The 21,361-nt window shown below is 35.7% G+C and overlaps 1 protein-coding gene across 1 annotated transcript in view; it reads left to right on the top strand.

The window, feature by feature from the left end:
• The window catches only part of AGK (acylglycerol kinase), a 101,955-nt gene that overhangs the window by 42,065 nt on the left and 38,529 nt on the right, over positions 1-21,361 (top strand). The window contains exons 5-8 of the mRNA XM_007983186.3: positions 2,070-2,145; positions 10,617-10,709; positions 13,950-13,982; positions 15,266-15,360. Of these exons, the coding sequence (XP_007981377.2) occupies positions 2,070-2,145; positions 10,617-10,709; positions 13,950-13,982; positions 15,266-15,360 (297 nt within the window). The remainder of the gene's footprint in view (positions 1-2,069; positions 2,146-10,616; positions 10,710-13,949; positions 13,983-15,265; positions 15,361-21,361) is intronic.

Genomic DNA, 21,361 nt, shown 5'->3' on the forward strand with positions numbered 1-21,361 from the left:
CACTATTTTTGTCATCATGCCTCTGTCCTGACACGTTATTTATAATTTATCATGTAGCTGTTTCATTATGTAGTACTGGTTTAAAACTACATAAGAGCTTTAAGAAATAAGATAACTGTGTGTTTAGCATTAATAAATAATACATAAAAGAGTAATTATTTTGTGTGTGCCTGAGTCTGGAAATTGCTATAAGTACCTAAGGTTTTTATTTAGCCTCAGTGCTATCTCGCCCTTAATTATGTGATAAATAATGTATTTCTTACTAGTAACACTTGTTTTTCAATCTTTTATATTAGAACATTAGAAGGAAAAAAGTCTTCACCTTCATTTTAGAGGTTTTCTGAACGTATAACATCATATAAAGATGTGAATAAAGACCCAAATATTCTAACCTGATTTCTTAAACTAACTCAGAGGAGGTTACAGATTTGTTGTGATTGATATGGCAGATTGAGACTTCTTCAGAATTTTGCTTTTAGGAAGTAGATCTGATCCACTTCCAACTGATCCTTTCCTATCAATCTAGTAATGAAAGCAACCCTGGAAGGAAAATCGTTTGTAGTATCACTAGCTCAGTGCTTTAATGTTGGGTTAAGCCCCCAGAAATGTTGAGCTGGAAAGGAGTAATTATTTACCCTTTTATGTTCATTCGAATAATCATTCAGAACAGTGGAAAGGTAGAATATATTTAATTTGCTTATTATAAACTCAGGCCTTTGGTTTGAGATATTCTTTTGGATGGTTCTTGTGAAAATTTGTGCAAGCCTCTCAATTTCTATTTTAATTCATAATAAGAAATGCTTTGTGTTCTATATGCCATTTGGTGGTTCTTTTTAGTTTAAAGAATATTGAGTTTGGCTTGTGCATAACTATACATGTCCCTCATTAGCTGCCTTTGTAGCTAAATATAAAATGTCTCTTCTCTAAAATATCCTTAACTTCTTGTATAAAGTATCCTTAAGGTCAAAGGATACATCCTTAGTTTAAAAATAATATCTTTTTTAGAAAGACATCTAAGTAAATGTGGATATAAAACTTAGGTGTTTGACATTGACTGAAAGTACTGGATTTTTTTTCCCTTATGTAATAGTTGAAATATTTGAGTAAAAGACAGGTCAACTAATTGGTATGTTTTAACATTAGTTTGACTTTGAGACTATGCCATTGGTGGGAGAGATTGTTTTGCAGAAGTTGCAAAACAATCTCTAGATCCCTACAGACTGTGTTTTTGAATTCTGACCTGAATTGGACAAGAGTTCACTGTCAGAATGATATGCATAATACTTTTGAAATATGCAAACTCTTTGGAGGCTGTTTTTTCTCTTATTATAAGACATCCATGTTATTTCCTTTTCCTTAGAATTTACATCTCTACGTTTGGGGCAGGTTTATTCATTCATTTGTGCATTAATTCATCAGATACTTAGTAAGTACTTTCTAAGTGTGCCATACATAATCCTAGAGGTCAGGGGATTCAAGGATTAATAAGATGTGGTATTTATTTTTGGAAAGCTTCCAGTCTAGTCCTGACAACAGTCTTGGAAGTCTGTAATCACCATACAGTGTGAAGGTCACGAATAGAGATGTGTATAAGGTACTCGGGGAGCACAGAGAGGGCATGACCGTGCCTGGGAGTTTCAGACAAGCTTCTGGTGAATTAGTAGTTTTGTCTGCTTTGTCCTGTTGTGTTCCTAGCTCCTCCACCTGTGTCTATCACAGTAGGTACTCAATGAATACTTGAGTGAATCAAGCATTGTTGCCTGAATGGAACCATATCTAGTGTTCGTTCTTCCCCTAGAGGAACTACTGTGTGAACTATAGGCCTCCCAAATGGATAAGAGCTTATTGCATTAGATAAACGGCAAATTCTCAGAGGCCCCAGGTGAAAGGTTTTATTTTTCCATGCATATTAACTCATTACTTGTTGTTAAACTTTCTGTACTTGAACAAATAGAGGAAACCCATATTTCATAGTCTTTCTTCTTCTGCCCTGAAGAGGATTGTAAGGCTTTTTGTTCTTCTCTTGATAACCTGTGTTAAAATGTTTGTATTTTTTCCTTTGTTTACAGAAAAGCCAGGACTCTATTTGAAAAAAATGCTGCCCCGATTTTACATTTATCCGGCATGGATGTGACTATTGTTAAGGTAAGAATGGCTCCTGAATATTTATTTCACCCAAACAACCGCGTCTTATAACAGCCTCTTCTCTTGGCTTCTTAGCAAAAATTGCTTGTCACAAGATCTAAGAAATTAATGTTGTATCCTGTTCTGACAATTAATAAATGTAGTTTTGTTTTTTTCCAAATAGTATCAGCTTTTCATTTTCAGAATAGGATTGGATGGAGGCTTGGAGAACTTGATACCTTTCATCTAAGAGATAGGATGTGGAATTACATCTCTTGGAAGATGAAAGTTGTTATAGCTGTAAGAATTCTTTTCCTGAAAATACACAACCTTCAAGTTTGAGTAATTAATTTAATTTCTTAGTAGTTCCACAAACAGGTAAACCATTTTCTCTCTGATAAGGAATTATCTCTGGTGAAGAATTTTAAATGGTAAAGCTTTAGAATTTGTGAGATTTCGTTAAGAAAAGGAGGCAAGCATAAATTACAGGCAGTTGTACTGTTTCGAAGATGCAGGACTCTACTTGTTGAATTTTAAATGAGATATATGTGGGTAAGTATACACATGTGTATACAGTGAAAACCTCTCTTATGTGGTTATAAGTCTGTGGTTGACCAATTTCTAATATTGTACACTTCCAGGAAATCATAGAAGTTAAAAAGGATCAGTTAGTCTCATTTACCATGCAATGTTGAACCCTGTTTTCCAACTTTTCTGGCATGGTTTTCCAGTTGTTTGTCTCTGGGGAGAGCAGAAAGGGGAAGAAAACTAACATATATTTGAGTACCTGTAATGTGGCAGGTAGGAGAAACCTTAGTATGGTTATGTGAGACTGATGTTTGTTTCTTCAATGATTGGTGAAACTCACTGGTAAAACCATCTGGATCTGGAGCTTTCCTTGAGGGGAGATTTTCTCGTGTGCGTGTGTGTGTGTGTGTGTGTGTGTGTGTGTATGTATGTATGTATGTATGTATGTAGAGACAGGATCTCACTTTGTTGCCAAGGCTGGTCTCGAACTCCTGGACTCAAGTGATCCCCCCACCTTGGCTTCCCAAAGTATTGGGATTATAGGTGTAAGCTAACATGCCCAGCCTTTTTTATCCTTTTTGAATTTTCTTTGTACATTAAATTTCTTTAACAGTTCTAGAAGCACTCAGATTTTATTCTTGACTTAATTTTTGTAAGGTAAATTCTTCAAGGAATTTGTTTCATCTAAATTTTCAAATTAATTGACATCAGGTTCATAATGTCTTCTCTTTAATTTAAATTTCTATAGCATGTGTAATGTCTCATTTTCATTCTCAATATTGTTTATTTGTACCCTCTCTTTTTCCCCTCAGTAATCTTGTGAGAGGTTTGTCAATTAGCCCTTGCCATGAACCATTTTTTGGCTTATTGATCCTCTTATTTATATGTTTCATTCATTTCTGATCTTTTTTTTTTAATTGTTTCCTTCATTCTACTTTAAAAAAATTTTTTTCTGCTGTGCTTTTTCTGATGTTTTAACTTTGTGGCTTATTTCATTTTTACCTTTCTTTCTTAGTGTATGTATTTAAGCTACAGATCAGCTCTACTGCTTCAGCTGCATCATATACTTTTTGATACATAATATTTTTATTATTTATTTTTAAATATTTTTGAATTTTCCTTGTGACTTTTCTTGATCTACGTGTTTTTGAATTTCCAAATCTAAAGTTTTTCTGATTGTCTTTGTTAGTGATTTCAGACTTAATTGTATTTTGGCCAAAAAAATGAAGTCTATAAAATTCTAGTATTTTAAAGTTTGTTGAGATTTGTTTTATGGTCCAACATGTGCTCTGTTTTCATAAATGTTGTATCTATGTCTAAAAATAGTATATATCAGTTATTGGGCACTATGTTCTTTATATATTCATTAAGTCAAGTCTGTTAACTGTGTAGGTTCAAATCTTCTATGTCCTTACTGATTTTTTCTTCTGTTTTAACTATATAAATTATCAAGACGGGGTGTTAGAAATCTCCCACTATAATTGTTGATTTGTCTATTTCACTACATAGATTTGTCCATTTTTACATTTTGTATTTTGAGACTATGTTATTAGATGCACTAAAGTTTCATATTATTTCATTTTTCTTACATTTTGACCCAGTCATAGAATGACTATTTTTAGCACAAATACTGTCTTTTGTGATAGTCTGTCTTATCTAGTATTACTGGCAATTTACACTTGCTTAGTTTTAGTTTTTGCCTGGTATAATTTTTATATCCCTTTATTTTCATCTTTTTTCTCTCCTGAGATTTTAGATGTATTGTTGATAAAAGCATGAAAGCAGGATATTGTGAAGGCCATTTTCTCATCTTTTGACTCGACTGTTTAATTCATTCCAACATTCTATACCAGTTATCTATTGCTACAGAACAAACGGCCTCGCTGTTTTTCTGCTTATGATTCCATTGGTCAGCAGTCTCGCCTGGGCTCCTAGTGGCATGGCTGAGGAAGGGTGGTCTTCGATGACTTTACTCACATGTCTCCAAGTTGATGCTGGCTGTCCTCTGGCTCGTGTAGTCTCCACTAGGTATCTTCACATGGTAGCTCGGTGCCTGAAGTCAGTTACAGATATCCTCTAATTTTATCCCTTAGTACTTTTATATGTATTTTTAAACAAATAAGAATACTTTTATATTTATCTACAGTGCCATTTTCATACTTAGCAAAAGTAACGATTCTCTTTTATCATCTTACAATATCTAATCCCATCTTACACTATCAAATGTCCTGTGACTCATGTATTTGTAATTTTTTCCAATTTAAGATATTTATCAATCGTGTGCAAGTACTAATATGTACATTACATATACAGAAAATAGACATTTAAAAGGATGAGATTAAAAAATAAATAAAAATACTAATGTTTACTTTTTATACCTCAGTAGAAACTACTGGTCTTTACAGGGTTTGTTTTCTTTCTTTTGAATTAGCTTTTATTTTGAAATAATCTCAAACTTATAAAAGCACAGAAATAATACAAATTCCCATATCACTTAACCCAAACTCCTCAAATACTGTATTAACATTTTACTATGTGTACACATGCTCTGTCTTTTCATGTATGTGTGTGTGTATGTATGAATGTGTGTGTGTATATATATATACTTATATATATACACACACATATTATTTTCTGGCTTATTTGAGAGTAAGTTGCAGAATAATGTTCCTTTATATCTAAATATCTATATCCTAAAAACAAGGGCACTCTGTTACATAACTGCAAGAACAGTTATCAAAATCAAGAAATTAGCATTGGTGTACTATCTTGTAGAATTTTTTTTTTTTTTTTTTGAGGCAGAGTCTCATTCTGGCACCAGGCTGCAGTGCAGTGGCACAATCTCAGCTCACTGCACCCTCTGCCTCCCAGGTTCAAGCGATTCTCCTACTTCAGCCTCCTGAGTAGCTGGGATTACAGGTGTGCGCCACCACACCCAGCTAATTTTTGTATTTTTAATAGAGACTGGGTTTCACCATGTTGGCCAGGATCGTCTTGATCTCTTGACCTCATGATCTGCCTGCCTCGACCTCCAATTGTTCCATGAATGTCATTTATGACAAAAGAGAAAACACTTTTTCTTGTTCTGCATCCAATCTGGGGTCACATGTTGAATTTAGTTGTGATATTTGTTTAGGCAACTTAAAAAAATTCCTCAGTTTTTTTTTTAAGAACGTCCTTCAGTTTGGGTTTATCTACTGTTTTGTTATAATTAGATTCAGATTATGTAGTTTAGCGGAAGTACCACAGAATGTTGTGTCTTCCTCAATGCATAATACATGTAAGAAAGTCCTGTGAACTCTTTAAATTTTTAGCTCGAGATTTTTCAGATTATCCAGGTAGCATGCATTTGGGTTACTTATATAAGGACTGGCCTAAAGTTGTGGATTCTCAGGGAAGATGTTTATCCCTTCACTTAGCACCAAAGTTCAGAACACGAAGGTTTCTTTGCAGCTCTCTGGGAATCGACTAGGAGTATGAGTGAGTCAACCTTGTTTTTATTCTCTGTAAACTGCACTTGCTGTCTTTTGGGTCCTCGTTTATAGTGGGGTGTGGTTCTGTACTAGATTCACTAATCTTGAGCAGGTCCTGGGATTTTTGTTTGCTTTTCCTAGAACCTGGTAAAACTTAGAAAACCAACATTCAGATCTACCTGTTTACTATTTTGCCCTCAAAACATTTACTGTGTAGGTGCTAGTTTACCTGTTTTGCCCTCAAAACATTTACCTGTTTTGCCCTCAAAACATTTACTGTGTAGGTGCTAGTTTTATATTTAGTGTTCCTTACTTTATTCTCATTTATTGATGCATCAAAGGTGTTTTCATTATTTTACTCAGTAGCTTTAATTTTCAGTGGCAGGGTACCTAGCCTACCATTCTTTTAGAAATGGAATTGCAGCACTTCGCATAACTGGTTTTATTTAAATCACGTAAAGCTCAGTGAAGTTGAGTGTTATCTTTATTTCGTGAATGAGGAAATCGAAGATACAAACATCTAGAAACCTCCTCAGTTATACAATTAGTTGTGACAGAGCTCATTTAAACCCAGGTCTGTCGACTCTAAGGCATGTGCTTTCTACGGTAGGCTTTGTCTCCCATTTGACATGAAACCTCCAAGACAATCTTTTTCATCTTAGGATAGCACTATTAGAATATTCTTCCTAATTTTGAGAAGAAATCTGTTTCCCAAAAGTTTTTACACATAGGTCAGTGGTTTTCATCTCTGGCTGAATATCAAATTACCTGGAAATGTTTAAAAATATAACTTATACCCCAGTCACACTCCCTAGATATAACTAATGTGGAGTGGAATCTGTCTGTATTTACAAAATAATTTCATTCATTCATTCACTTGTTCATTTGTTTATTCCTTCCCAGGTGATTATAATGTGTAGTTGGATTGAGAATCATTGACTTCAGACTTAGTTCTATACCATGGGTTCATGTGAAACAAGCCTAATCTTTCTTCTGCAAAATAGTCTTTGGAATAATAAAGAATGTCATCCTAATGCTCCCTTGAGCCTTTTGTGGTTTAAACATTTCCAGTTTCTTCACAGGGGTGATGGTTTCAAATCTGTCACATTCCTGATTGTTCTCTTAGATATTCTCCAGTAGTGCCCAGAAATGAGGTATGGGCTATCTAAGGAAGAGTAAAGCAAGACCATCAAGTCTCCTGTTCCATATACTATTCTTTCAAACAGCTCAAGCGCAGACTCTCTTGTTGCTGTCGATATATCATACTTGTGAGTCATACTGGACTCATTATCTTGTTTGCTATGTACCATCAGGCCACTTTATTAAAAAGTAGACTTTTTTAGAGCAGTTTTAGGTTTAAGGAAGAATTCAAGAGAAATCACAGAATACCTGTATTCCTTCTCTCCCCCGCCCACAATTTCCTGTATTATTAACATCTTGCATTAGTGTTACACATTTCCTACAATCGATGCCATTGTTGATGCATTATCATTAACTCAAGTCTATAGTTTTCATTTGCATTTGCTCTTTGTGTTGAACAGTTCTATGGGTTTTGACAAATGCATAATGCATTGTGTTCACCATTATATTATCAGACAGATTAATTTCACTGCCCTAAAAATCCTCTGTGTTCTTCTGCTCTACCTATTCATCCTTCCCTACACAGCTGATGTTTTTACTGTCACCATATTTTTGCTATTTTTAAAATGTCATATAGTTGGAATCATACAGTATGTAGTCTTTTCAGATTGGCTTCTTTCACTGAACAATATGCATTTTAGGTTTCTCCATTGTGTTTTCATGGCTCATTAGCTCATTTCTTTGCTAAGCAATAGTCTATTGTCTGAATGTGCTACAGTTTATCCTTTCACCTACTGAAGTATGTCTTGGTCACTTCCATTTTAGCAACTATGAATAAAATTGCTATAAACACTAACATGCAGGTTCTTGGGTGGACATAAATAAGTTTTCCACACATTTGGGTAAATGTCTAGGAGTGCTTTTGCTGGATAATATGGTAAGACTATGTTTGGTTTTATTGGAACTGCCATTCAAAGTGGCTGTACCATTTTGTATTATTACCGCCCGTGAACTAGAGTTCCTGTTGTTCCATATCCTCGTCAGTCTTTGCTATTGTCAGTGTTTTGGATTTTAGCCACTGAAACAAATGTATAATGAAATCTCATTGTTTTAATTTGCAATTCCCTAATGACATATAATGTTGAGTGTATTTCCATATGCTTATTATCCATCTGTAGATCTTTGGTGAGGTGTCTATTCAGATCTCTGCCCTTTTAATTGGGCTGGCTTTTTTTTGTTGAGTTTTAAGAGTTATTTGTATATTTTAGATGCAAGTTGTTTGCTATGCATTTTGTATATATTCTCTCTCAGGCTGTGGCTTGTCTTTTTATCCTTATAATCGTGTTTTTCATAGAGCAGAAGTTTTAAATTTTAATGAATTTTAATTTATCAATTTGTTTTTTCTTTCATGGATCTTGCTTTTGGTGATGTATCTAAAACCTCATCACCAACCCCAAGATCACTTAAATTATCTCCTTTGTTATTTTACCTTTAGGCCTGTGATCCATTTTGAGTTAGTTTTTTGAAAAGTGTAAGGTCAGTGTCTAGATTCTTTTTCTGGGAGGGGACAACTGTTAGGCCACTTCTTTAATCCTTCCTCTTTTAGTGCATTTGGGATTTTTTTTCTAAGATCAGAGCCTCACATATATTGTTATCTTTATTGTCTTCGAAACTATGGTCTGTCAAATCTGTCAAGATCTTTTAAAATTTTTATTCTTTTATTCATATATCTTTTCACATTTATTAATTTGTTTTTACAAATATTTATTTAGTGCCCACTATGAGCTAAGCCTTGTTCTAGGTATTGATATAGTCTTAACAAAATAAATTTCCTGCTCGTCCTTCTGGTGATCAGCTCCCATCTTGAAGCTATTCAGGGACCCACCAATCACCTCATTAGCACAAACTGGCAAGATTGAGAGAGGCTTGCCATGAATAACGAAAGATGTTTTTATCCCTCAGGAAATTCCAGGGGTTTTAGGAGCTCTGTGCCAGGAACCAAGGACAGAGACCAGATATATATATATATTTTTATTTATTTTCCTCCTGAGACAGAGTCTTATTCTGTCGCCCCACCTGGAGTGCAGTGGTGCGATCTGAGTTCACTGCAACCTCCACCTCCCAGGTTCAAGCAATTCTCGTGCCTCAGCCTCCTGAGTAGCTTGGATTACAGGTGTACATCACCATGCCTGGCTAATTTTTGTATTTTTAGTAGAGATGGGGTTTCGCCATGTTGGCCAGGCTAGTCTCAAACTCCTGACCTTGTGATCTGCCTGCCTTGGCCTCCCAAAGTGCTGGGATTACAGGCATGAGCCACCACCCCTGGCCCAGATATTTATATATATATAAAATATATATATATATATTTTATATATATTATATATATATTTTATATATATAAATATATATTATATATATTTATATATATTTTATATATATAAATATATATTATATATATTTATATATATATTTTATATATATATATAATGCCACAGGTGCTTGAGCCCATCTGAAATCCAGGCATTTAGTTTTTATCTATTAGTATGTATAGTGTGATACCAATTGGAGGGAGTGTTTCCTATTTTAATATTAGTTGCATTATGTCTATTGAAATTTAGTGTTTAGTTTTAGAGGTATACATATTATTGGTGGATTAAATGGTTCACTTAAGTCTGTGTATGTGTCTGAGATCAAATGGTGTCAATAAAAATGGTAAGTCTTAGGCATTGTTTTGTGACTACTTTGAATCATACCTGTATTTCTTTATATATGGTCATAACAAAACAATAATAACCTCCTTTTATTTAGTGCAATACTAGTTATGAACATTTACCTTACCAGTTGCTTTACAGACTTACCAGTTGCTTTACAGACTGCTTTACAACTGTTTTACAGAGAAGCTATCATTATTCCCTCCCTCAACATACATAATTTCAGTGATGAGGAGATTAAGATCCATAGAATTTAAGGTCACTCAGTAAAAAGTAGAAGGGTTGAGATTTAATCTAGGTCTCTTGGGCTCTGACATCTGTGCTCTTGTCATTACATCTGCTTCTCCCTATTTGTATGTACAGTTGACTTCCTATAAAGGATGTAATAGAATCGGCACTGAACTGGAAATGATGCCTTTGACTAGCTAGCTGTGTAACAGACAAATTATTGGGTTTGAATTTTATTTTCAAAGTAAAGAGCTGACTAGATGGTTTCTGAGGTCCGTCTGGCTCTAAAAGTGTAAAACTGTAACAACTATACGTAATTGCTTTGATAGCTATTTTTTTCATGTCTATCAATTATGTAAAATTTATGAAGAGAGTCAATGTAAAACTTTAAAGAAGATATCCCACATTTTTAAACCTTTAACCATGTGGCTCTAGGTTGATAAACTTATCAAAGGCTTCCTTGGTATTTCAGACAGATTATGAGGGACAAGCCAAGAAACTCCTGGAACTGATGGAAAACACAGATGTGATCATTGTTGCAGGAGGAGATGGGACACTGCAGGAGGTATGACTATTTTTCTCTTTGAAGCTATTTTGAAGGTGAGAAAAATGGAAATTAAATCCTAGAGCAATGGTATGTTGTAATTTAAAGAAATTATTCATTATTTTCGGATTGTTGCTCTCTAAAGCTAGGATGGCTTTAAATTTTTCTCATGCACTTCCATTTCATTGTTTTTGTAAATCCTCTACCCAGCACATAGAAGGATTTTCGTATTATCATATTTAAGTTTGATAATATTAATATAATAGAAGAAAAAATGGTGGCAGATGGGATAATCTTGTTATATTTTGAAGACTCTTATGAAATAGCCCTGTTTGTGATGGAATCATTAGTTTCCATCATCAGGTATGTTTCTTATAAAATAAACAAATAGAGATTCACCTATCCACTCTCATGTCATTTCCATTACATATAGTATTATACCACATTAATAGGAAGAGGTATACATGTTAAGATGTATGCATCTGCTTTTGTTTTAATATTGCAAATTCTCAATGAGATACCACTATGCACTTATTAGAATGGCCAAAATTTCAGAACACTGACGATATCAAATGCTGGCAAGGATGTGGAGCAACAGGAACTCTCACTATTGGTAGGAATCCAAAATGGTACAGCCACTTTGGAACAGTTGGGTGTTTTCTTACAAAACTGAACACACTGTTAACATACAGTCCAGCAATCATGCTCCTTGGTATTTACCAAAGGAGTTGAAATCCTGTGTCCACACAATTGCACATGTAGCAGCATTCTTCTTAATTGCCAAATCTTGGAAGCAACCAAGATGTCCTTTAGTAGGTGAATGAATAAGTAAAGTGAGGTATCTTCCGACAATAGGTATTATTCAGCACTAAAAGGAAGTGAGCTATTAAGCCATGAAAAGACATGGAGGAAACCTAAATGTATGTTACTAAGTGAAAGAGGGTAGTCTGAAAAGACTACATACTGTGTGATTCCAACAATTTGATACCTGGAGAAGGCAAAACTATGGAGGCAGTGAAAACATCAGAGGTTACCAGATGTTGAAGAGAGGGATGAATAGGCAGAGCACAGAGGATTGGTAGGGCAGTGAAACGATTCATTATGATACCGTAAGGGTGAATACATTTGGGTTATATACAAATTTGTTTAACACAAATTTTGTGTATTTGTTATACACAAATGTATACGTGTTATACATTTGTGGAAACCCGTAGATGTCCAACACCAAGAGTGAACCCTAATGTAAGCTATGGACTTTGGGTGATGATAATAATGTGTCAATGTAGGTCCATCAATTGTAACAAACGTGCCACTCCGGTGAAGGATGTCGATTATTGGGGGAAGGTTCACGTATAGGAGGCCAGGGGGATATGGGAAATCTCTGTATTTCTCTCAGTTTTGCTGTGAACCTAAAACTACTTTTAAAACATAAAATTTATTAATAAAGATACCCTTAATGCTTACTTTGGTCCATTAAGGACAATAAGTATGTTACCCTGCAAGTACTCTTCTTTTCTAGCAGCAGAGTAGTGTATTCATTGTATTTTGGAAACCCCTGAAGAGCCCAGTGCAGGTGATCCCACTCACTGCTTAATTATTCAATCCTGTATACTATAATTTACATTCATACCTCATTTCTGATTGCCTGTTGTCCCCATTTGTTGGTTTTACCAGTGTTCAGGGATCAGAAGCTAATAGCAGAGTACTGTCCTATGTTTGACTTAATTTAGTAAGCTTCTTTTAAAAAGGCTGTGCTAATGATGTTGTAATTGTTTTTATGGCTTTTTAATGAAGTGTGAAGAATATTGATAGCATGCCTACAAAGAAGGAAGTAGACCTCTCAACAGCCCCGTTTATTCCTGAAATTCAGTGAGGCAGGAGAAGATGAAGGGAGGAGACCTGGGTCAGGTTTTACTTTACAAAATGTTTTTAAAGAAATTGTGTATTTGGTATAATTACAGTCATATAAAAATATGTACTGATTAGAAAAAGGATTGGAGGGAAGTATATCAAATATAAACAAGTGATTAATAATTGGTTATCTGGGGCCGGGTACGGTGGCTACGCCTGTAATCCCAGCACTTTGGGAGGCCAAGGTGGGCGGATCACCTGAGGTCCAGAGTTTGACCAACATGGCGAAACCCCATCTCTACTAAAAAAAACTCTGGACCTCAGGTGATTCGCCCACCTTGGCCTCCCAAAGTGCTGGGAGACGGGGTTTCATTGTGTTAGCCAGGATGGTCTCGATCTCCTGACCTAATTTTTGTATTTTTAGTAGAGACGGGGTTTCGCCAGGCGCCGTGGCTCACGCCTGTAATCCCAGCACTTCGGGAGGCCGAGGCAGGCAGATCACGAGATCAGGAGATCGAGACCATCCTGGCTAACACAATGAAACCCCGTCTCTACTAAACATACAAAAAAAAATTAGCCGTGCATGGTGGCGGGCGCCTGTAGTCCCAGCTACTCAGGAGGCTGAGGCAGGAGAATGGCGTGAACCCAGGTGGCGGAGCTTGCCATGAGCCAAGATGGCGCCACTGCACTCCAGCCTGGGCGACAGAGCAAGACTCCAAGACTCCGTCTCAAAAAAAAAAAAAAATTAGCTGGGCATGGTGGTGGGTGCCTGTAATTCCAACTACTGGGGAGACTGAGGCAGGAGAATCGCTTGAACCTGGGAAGTGGAGGTTGCAGTGAGCCTAGATCCAGCACTCCAGCCTGGGTGACAGAGTGAGACTCTGTTGCAGAAGAATAATATAATAATAATAATTGGTTATCTGGCATGGTGGAATTATGAGAAATTTTTTTATTTAGGTATTTTTCACAGTTTTACAGAATATTGTCCTTCATATTTGTCAATAAGAACGATTTGTTAAGTGCACACTCTCTGAGTGTAGCAAAGTGCTTTTTTTCCTGTAAATGTACTTTATAGTAGTAAACTAGGGTTTTCTGTATAATTGATGTATACATCATATTTATACCCATTTTATAGAACTTAAAATATGTTTTTACTAATACGACTTGGAGTTTTTATAATCATTTTATCTTAGCCTTTATTGTATTGTAGATCAATAATAAAAAATAAAATCTAATTTAGCGCTAACTGTATTGGAGAATACTATATGTTTAAAGATCCAATGCATCTTTTAACAGAGCTTCTAAGAAGAAAACAGGAATAAGTTTATGGTCTATGAAAATTGAATCCAATTCTTTATTATACAGGAAATACATATTGTTTATAATAATGTTTTATTATTGCATTTGTAGGTTGTTACTGGAGTTCTTCGACGAACAGATGAGGTGAGCATTTAAGAAAGTAATTGCATTTTAACTTTTATTTTTCTGTTCTTTATTGCTCTTCTTTCTTTTACTTTTTTTTCCATTTTATATTTTAAAATGGGTATACATTGTGCTTTCTTGAATTTTAGAAAAGAAAATGCTGCTACCCATGTCATAGAACACATATATTAACACATGGGGACTTTTCTGGTTTGGTAATTGATGGTATCCGATAACTTTGACAATGGTTATTTAAAATTTTGTTATGGAATATTTTTTTCAAAGAACTTTTTTGTAAAGAAATTGTGGCATAGTGGGAATCATCTAACAGTTAAAATGAATGAACTAAATGTATAAATATCTACATGGCTAAATCTCAAAAGTATTGAATTCAAAAACAGCAGGTTGCCCAGGTATGTTATGCATTTCCACAATGTTTTAAGATTCAGAAAACAATACTATGTATTGTTAATGGATGCCTAGATATGTAGCAAAAGAATAATAATGTGGATGGAAAGGAATCACACCAAACGCAGGATAATGGTCTCCTCTGGGAGGGGAGAGAGGAGAATAGGTTTAGAAGGGACTTTCATTTTTCTATCGTTTTATTTCTTAAAACATATGAAGCAAAAAGGTAAATGTTGACATTTGTTAAATCTAGGTTGTGGGCACATGGATGTTTTTGTAACATTATTTTATGCACTTTTCTACAATAGCTAGAAGATCCTTCTCAGTCCCTTTGGTAATAATACATTGTGCTCAGAATTGTTTTGAACCTTACAGTATCTATTGTATGTGTGGCATTTAATTAAGTTAACTACTATGCCAGTACCATCTATTACTTGAACTTGTTTATTCTCTTTGCCTTATTTGTACTTAAGATAGTTTATAAAGCACCTTCACCTATCATTGGTCACTGTATAAATGGTAGACATTTTTAGTTGAATATTATCTGCAACTTTATCAAATAATGTGACAACGTAATACAGTCTCTGTTGCACTAGTGCATTGATCTAATATCTTCAAAACCCTCATTATCTTAACCAAATTTCTTTCAAACAGTTGTCATTAATGAGTACTGAAATATTTCTTCCAAATTCTGAGTCATTTTGTTGTCATTGACTACCTTGTTTTAGAAATTACCCACCTAGCTTTATTTGATTACTGGTCTAGGGATGTGGGAAAGGAGATGGGGAGGCAGATACAGGGTCGTTATTTGTCATAGTGGACACACCTGTGCTTCTCCACTAAGCCTGATTTTCTGATCATAACAATAAAACTTTCTTCTTCTTTTTTCCCCGTAGGCTACCTTCAGTAAGATTCCCATTGGATTTATCCCACTGGGAGAGACCAGTAGTTTGAGTCATACCCTCTTTGCTGAAAGTGGAAACAAAGTCCAGTAGGTTGTCAATGTGGGGAATTAGCATTTGTGGGTGAGCGAGCCTGGGAATGAAAAATTTGTGTATATACTGTAACTTTTTTGAGTTTTGATAGCCTGAAACTTCAAATAATTAAGAGGAGGACCTAGATCAGAGTTCAACCTTTCAGTTCATTGGGAAGTTTCCCAACTTGGTTGTGGGACTCTTACGATAAGTCTCTAGGTCAGGTGGAGGTGAATACTTGATGTACTTTTGTCAGTTATGAAGATAATATCCCTGACCTAAACCGTTTTTGTGCTTGTGCATTGTAAGATTCTTTAGTGAAGACAGATTTGTGCTGATCATTTGTTTGCTTTAAGTATACACAATGACAAATAACAAGTCCCTTGTGAAGACTGAACTAGTAGCCTGGCTTCATTATCTTGATATTTAAAATAGATAAAACCTGTAAATATAGCCACATCCTTTTGGGAATACCTAAAGTGGTAGGCAGTGTAGACAAAGTAGATAGGGAAAGCAGTGTAATTCTGACATCTAAATTAAATTGCTGTGAGTCTCACAGTGTTTTTGGGAGTCAAGCAAATTGTTGGTATCACTGTTGTTTTTTGCTTGAAGGCATTATGTAAACAAAGCTCTGCTCTTTCAAGAAGTTAGGAATTTTGAATTTGAGCTTTGACAGTGATTAATAACATCACTTTGAGCAAACAGTTGTCAAGAAGACCCAGATAAATGGAGAGAGAGCTGAGAGATCAGTTGGCTGATGGTTAACGTAAGCTTTGTGACACATTGGAGGAAGTCAATAAATAAATATTTGTTGCATGATTTAATGAAAATTTTCTCATGATTTTTCTGGTTATAATCTTCTAGAATAAATAACAATAATAATACTCAAGTGATTTTCTGTTTTGGTTAAGGAATTTCTTTTTCTGCTTTGGAATTCTTTGATTAGGCTGACTTTTGTGAATTTATTTTTGCTATTGTAATTTTAGGAGTCAACTGTATATCTTTTAACAATTCTGTGTTTCTTTTAATAAGCATCTTGGTCCAGTTTTCAAAATACTAGGCATACACACATAGATATATGTCAGACCTTCATTCAAACTTCTTTCATGTTTCAAACCTTAATATAATGGGGATTATTCAGTTATTCGTTAGCCATCCTGAGGCCTAACTATAGGAGAGGCCATTTCAGTTGGCCATACTTTTTTTTCCCAGTTTAGAATTTCTGAGGGGGGCAGTAGATAATGACAGTTAATTGCTCACATTTTTGCTTCTCCAAGATAAATCCTGTCTGATTCAGGTGTTGGTTAAATTAGAGAGCTTGTCTTCCCCTGTGTCAGTGTAGATTTTTTGAATTGCTTTAGCCAGTATTCCAAATAGCATATGTCATTGATCCAAGGGTAGACCATTTTCCTGGAAGACCCCTTGCCTGTCCAAAAGCTAATTTACAGAGCGTGGCAACCCCCAGGGTCTGAGAGCGTCTTCAGTTTGGGGGAATTGATTTTCCCTTGTAGTTAAACTACTGTTGTTGTTGCTGCTATTTATAATTTAAAAATTTATAAAACTTAATTTATAAGCATGCCCCAGGGCTCTTAGGTAATCAAGTAAGTCTTTCCTGAGTTCAGAATTCTGTAAGCCTCACAAAATGGCAGGAGCCTAAGGCTGTTTAAAAAGAACAAGCCTTTGCTTTTTGCAATGCTGTCAAGATTCGTTGTACCATAGTTACTACAGAGGAAAAAAAGAATTTTGAATTCGGAATGTTGCAAGTAGATAATCTGAAAAGTGCTATTCCATGCTACAGTGCTGCTTTATTTAGAACTTTTAGTTATTGGCAGGAGAATGATAAATTATAGGTTGTGATTTTAGCTGTCTTCTGCCAAGCAATTTAGGAAAAAAATTTAATATAAAAAGACTTTTTGAGTTGCAACAATTTTTTTTTTTAAGGTCAGCCTCTCAAAGGCATTTACTAAATCTCTCAGTGTGTTAAATACTGTTCAGAGTAAGTACAGTGCTTTAGGATCCTTTCTGATAGCTTTTTTTAGAGTTAATATATTCATATCAAATTAACTTGTGTGCTACTTACTTTTTCCTAAACTGAAACTCATATTCCAAACTGCTACCTACTTCCCAAGTAGCATCTGTATTGGAGAGAAAAAGTGGTGTAAACATGAGCTGATAGAGAAACATGAGAAAGTATAATCGTTTCAGCTAGAGTTTAACCCAAGCATTTGAGTTAATGTGTGTATCTTGGGATTTTAAAGTATCTTAAGTTGTACCTAACTTTGTTAGAAACACTGGTTTAGGTGGATTTGATTCCTTAGGTGTTTACATTTAGTCCTGAGCACATTGGTGGGGAGGACTGTAGAGCACCCAGATTTTACATGTGGATTTTTTCTTTGGGAATCCATTAATATCCATTTGATACCTCCAAAGCAGCCTTACAGGTTAAGTTAGCACATCTTTGGAGACAAATTTCATTTCGTGACATGCTGGCTTTGTCCTCTTGGTAATTTCATTCTATCTCTCTGAACCTCAGTTTCTCTTACCTGTGTTTACCAAATGGACACTAGTAGTACTTACTTCAGAAGATTGTTAAAAAGCTAGAATAGGTCTAGTTAGGTAAGTGTAATTATGTCTAGTAGACTTTATTCATATTTATTAAAAATTCATTTGGGGCCGGGCGCGGTGGCTCAAGCCTGTAATCCCAGCACTTTGGGAGGCCGAGACGGGCGGATCACGAGGTCAGGAGATCGAGACCATCCTGGCTAACTCGGTGAAACCCCGTCTCTACCAAAAAATACAAAAAACTAGCCGGGCGAGGTGGCGGGCGCCTGTAGTCCCAGCTACTCGGGAGGCTGAGGCAGGAGAATGGCGTAAACCCGGGAGGCGGAGCTTGCAGTGAGCTGAGATCCGGCCACTGCACTCCAGCCTGGGCGACAAAGCAAGACTCCGTCTCAAAAAAAAAAAAAAAAAAAAAATTCATTTGGGGGGACAAACAGTAAATAACACGTTGACTACAATTACTGATTCTAGATGCTATAATTAAAACAAATATAAATCAAAACAGATAAGCCTCTATTCTACTGCTAACTGCTTCACCTGGAAAAGTTTTTTTTTTGTTTAAAAAAGGAAAGAATGTTTTGTAGTCATTTAAATCAGTTACCATGGGACGGCAACAATTTCTATGAAATTAACAGTATCAACCAGTTCTGTACATAGCAGAATAGATTAGGAGGGGCCCTGTTTGGTTAGGAACTGCCCTTTTTTTTAATGGAAATTAAAGTACTTTCTTTTTTTTTTTTTTTTTTTTTGAGACGGAGTCTCGCTCAGTCGCCCAGGCTGGAGTACAGTGGCCGGATCTCAGCTCACTGCAAGCTCCGTCTCCCAGGTTTATGCCATTCTCCTGCCTCAGCCTCCTGAGTAGCTGGGACTACAGGCGCCCGCCACCTCGCCTGGCTAGTTTTTTGTATTTTTAGTAGAGACGGGGTTTCACCGTGTTAGCCAGGATGGTCTCGATCTCCTGACCTCGTGATCCGCCCGTCTCAGCCTCCCAAAGTGCTGGGATTACAGGCTTGAGCCACCGCGCCCGGCCTAGTACTTTCTAAATGACTTCTACTTGTAGGTGTACTTAAACTCTAGACAAAATAATTATTTTACTTCATTAATAATAGTTACCATATTTATTTTTCCAAAATATAGCTATGTAACAATAGAGGCAATAGGACACTAACACTGATATAACTTTACAGAAAACATGAAATACTTATGGATAAATCTAACAAAATATGTGTAAGATTTATATGATGGAAACTACAAATCACTGAAGAGAGAAATCAAGAAGACCCAAGTAAATAGAGATACTTCTGTGTTCATGGATTGCAAGGCTCAGTACTGAGATGTCATTCTCTCCAAAACTGATCTATAAATTCAATACAATCCCAATCAGTGTTTCCTAAGGCTTTTTGTAGAAATTGACAAATTGATTCTAAAATTTATATAGAGAAAGGAAGTAAAATAACCAAAATAATTTTGAAAAGCAACAAAGTTTAAGGATTTACCCTATCTATTTCCAATACTTTAAAGCTACAGTGATCAAAACAGTGTGGTGTTGGCAAAACAAGAGATATAAATCAGCAGAAGAAAGAGTCCAGAATTAGACCCACACACATATGGACAATTGATTTTTTAACAAGGGCATCAAAGCCATTCACTGTATGATAGAAAAGACAGTTTTTATCAACAAACAGTATTGGAACAGTTGAACATATACAGAAAGTAAACTTCAACCCATATCTCACACTATATATAAAAATTAGCATAAAATGGATTGTAAACCTATATATAAAATCTAAAACTGTAAAAATTCGAAAAGAAAATCTTTAGTCATTAGGGAAATGCAAATTAAATCTACCGTAAGATGCCACTATGCATCTATTAAGACAGCGTAAACGAGAAAAAAAGCAAACAAAAACCCATCAAATGCAGCAACTGAAACTCTTGGATATCATTTGTGCAAATATGAAATGGTAGCCACTTTAGAAAATGGTTTGGCAGTTTCTTATAAAATTAAACATATACTTACCATAGGAGCAGCAATCACACTTATAGGTATTTATTCAAAAGAAATGAAGACATTTGTCCATATAAAAACCCATACATGAATATTTATAGTATCTTTATTCCTAACTGCCAAAAACTGGGAACAATGCCAATGTCCATCAACTGCTGAATGGATAAACAAATTCTAGTACATCCATACAATGGAATATTGATAGTCTATTGATACATCCATTCATAAACAATAGTGTAAATGAATCTCAAGCTCATGCTAAGGAAAAAAGCTGAACTGGAAAGGCTCCATACTTTTCAATTCTATTTTATGACATTCTGGGAAAGGCAAAACTCTAGACACAGAAAACATAGTAATTGTCAGGAGCTGAAGGTGTGGGGAGTGGGTTGGCTACAGAGGGTTATGAAGGAAGTTTTTGGGATGTTGAAAATGTTATATATATTTGTTATGGTGGTAGTTATATGACTGTAGCATTTGTCAAAATGTGTAAAACAGTGTACCTAAAAGTATGAATTTTACTGTGTATATATCATACCCTAATAAATCTAACTTTAAAAAAGAAGTTACACTTCCAGTTTCCAGTTCCACATGTAAGGAGCTTGAAAGTTGTCACTCTGTCCTAACAATAAATAAAAAGCTGAACAACCTGAAAACTCAGCAACTCTTCTTGTATCTGAAGGAGAAGGGAGGACATAGGGCAGACTGCTGCCCCCAAGATTGGAGAGACAGGTGAATACAGGGGATTTTGACTTAACAAAGACACATACTGGAAACCACTTTGGAAACCAGTGTCAGGGTAGGAAAACCTGAACTGTAATTGATAAATTGCTGAAGCTCAGTGTGATTAGCTCTGAGAGGAGTCCCAGTCTCCTGGGATCCAGTCATAATGAGTCCCCCACAATATTGTGAGATATACCTCCAGGAGCTCAACCAGAAACTCACAATAAATATCAGAGAAAAATCGCCTTATACTTCTGGCACTGGTGGGGAAAAGGAACCATTTTGAAATATGCCACAGTATTCTGTTCTTCTTAACAAGGCCTGTCCTCAGGAGAAACAAGCTAACCAGAGCCCAACCTGCTGGAGCATTATGAAGGTTTAATTTACTGGGGAAGGGAAATACTTAATTCTACTCAGCTGCAGCCTTGCATGTGGGAGAAGGGAAAAAGCCAATTCCAGCCTACTCTAGCCATTCTGTCCCACCTAAGGGAAGAGAAAAAACTGAGAAACACTTACAAAGTTCAAAGTCCAGAGACATAGTCTCATTAAAGCCTGAGACCTGATCATTGCTTCCCCTCCCTTCACACATTACCCCTACAGTACTAAAGGCCTATTTACTAGCAGTTCATTATACCTGGTATGTCATATCAGATTACCAATTACAAGGCATACTAAAAGGCAAAAAATACAATTCAAAGACAGAGCAAGCATCAGAGCCGGATGTGGTAGAG

The sequence above is a fragment of the Chlorocebus sabaeus genome, chromosome 21 (assembly GCF_047675955.1).
Source record: "Chlorocebus sabaeus isolate Y175 chromosome 21, mChlSab1.0.hap1, whole genome shotgun sequence".
Lineage (NCBI taxonomy): Eukaryota > Metazoa > Chordata > Mammalia > Primates > Cercopithecidae > Chlorocebus > Chlorocebus sabaeus.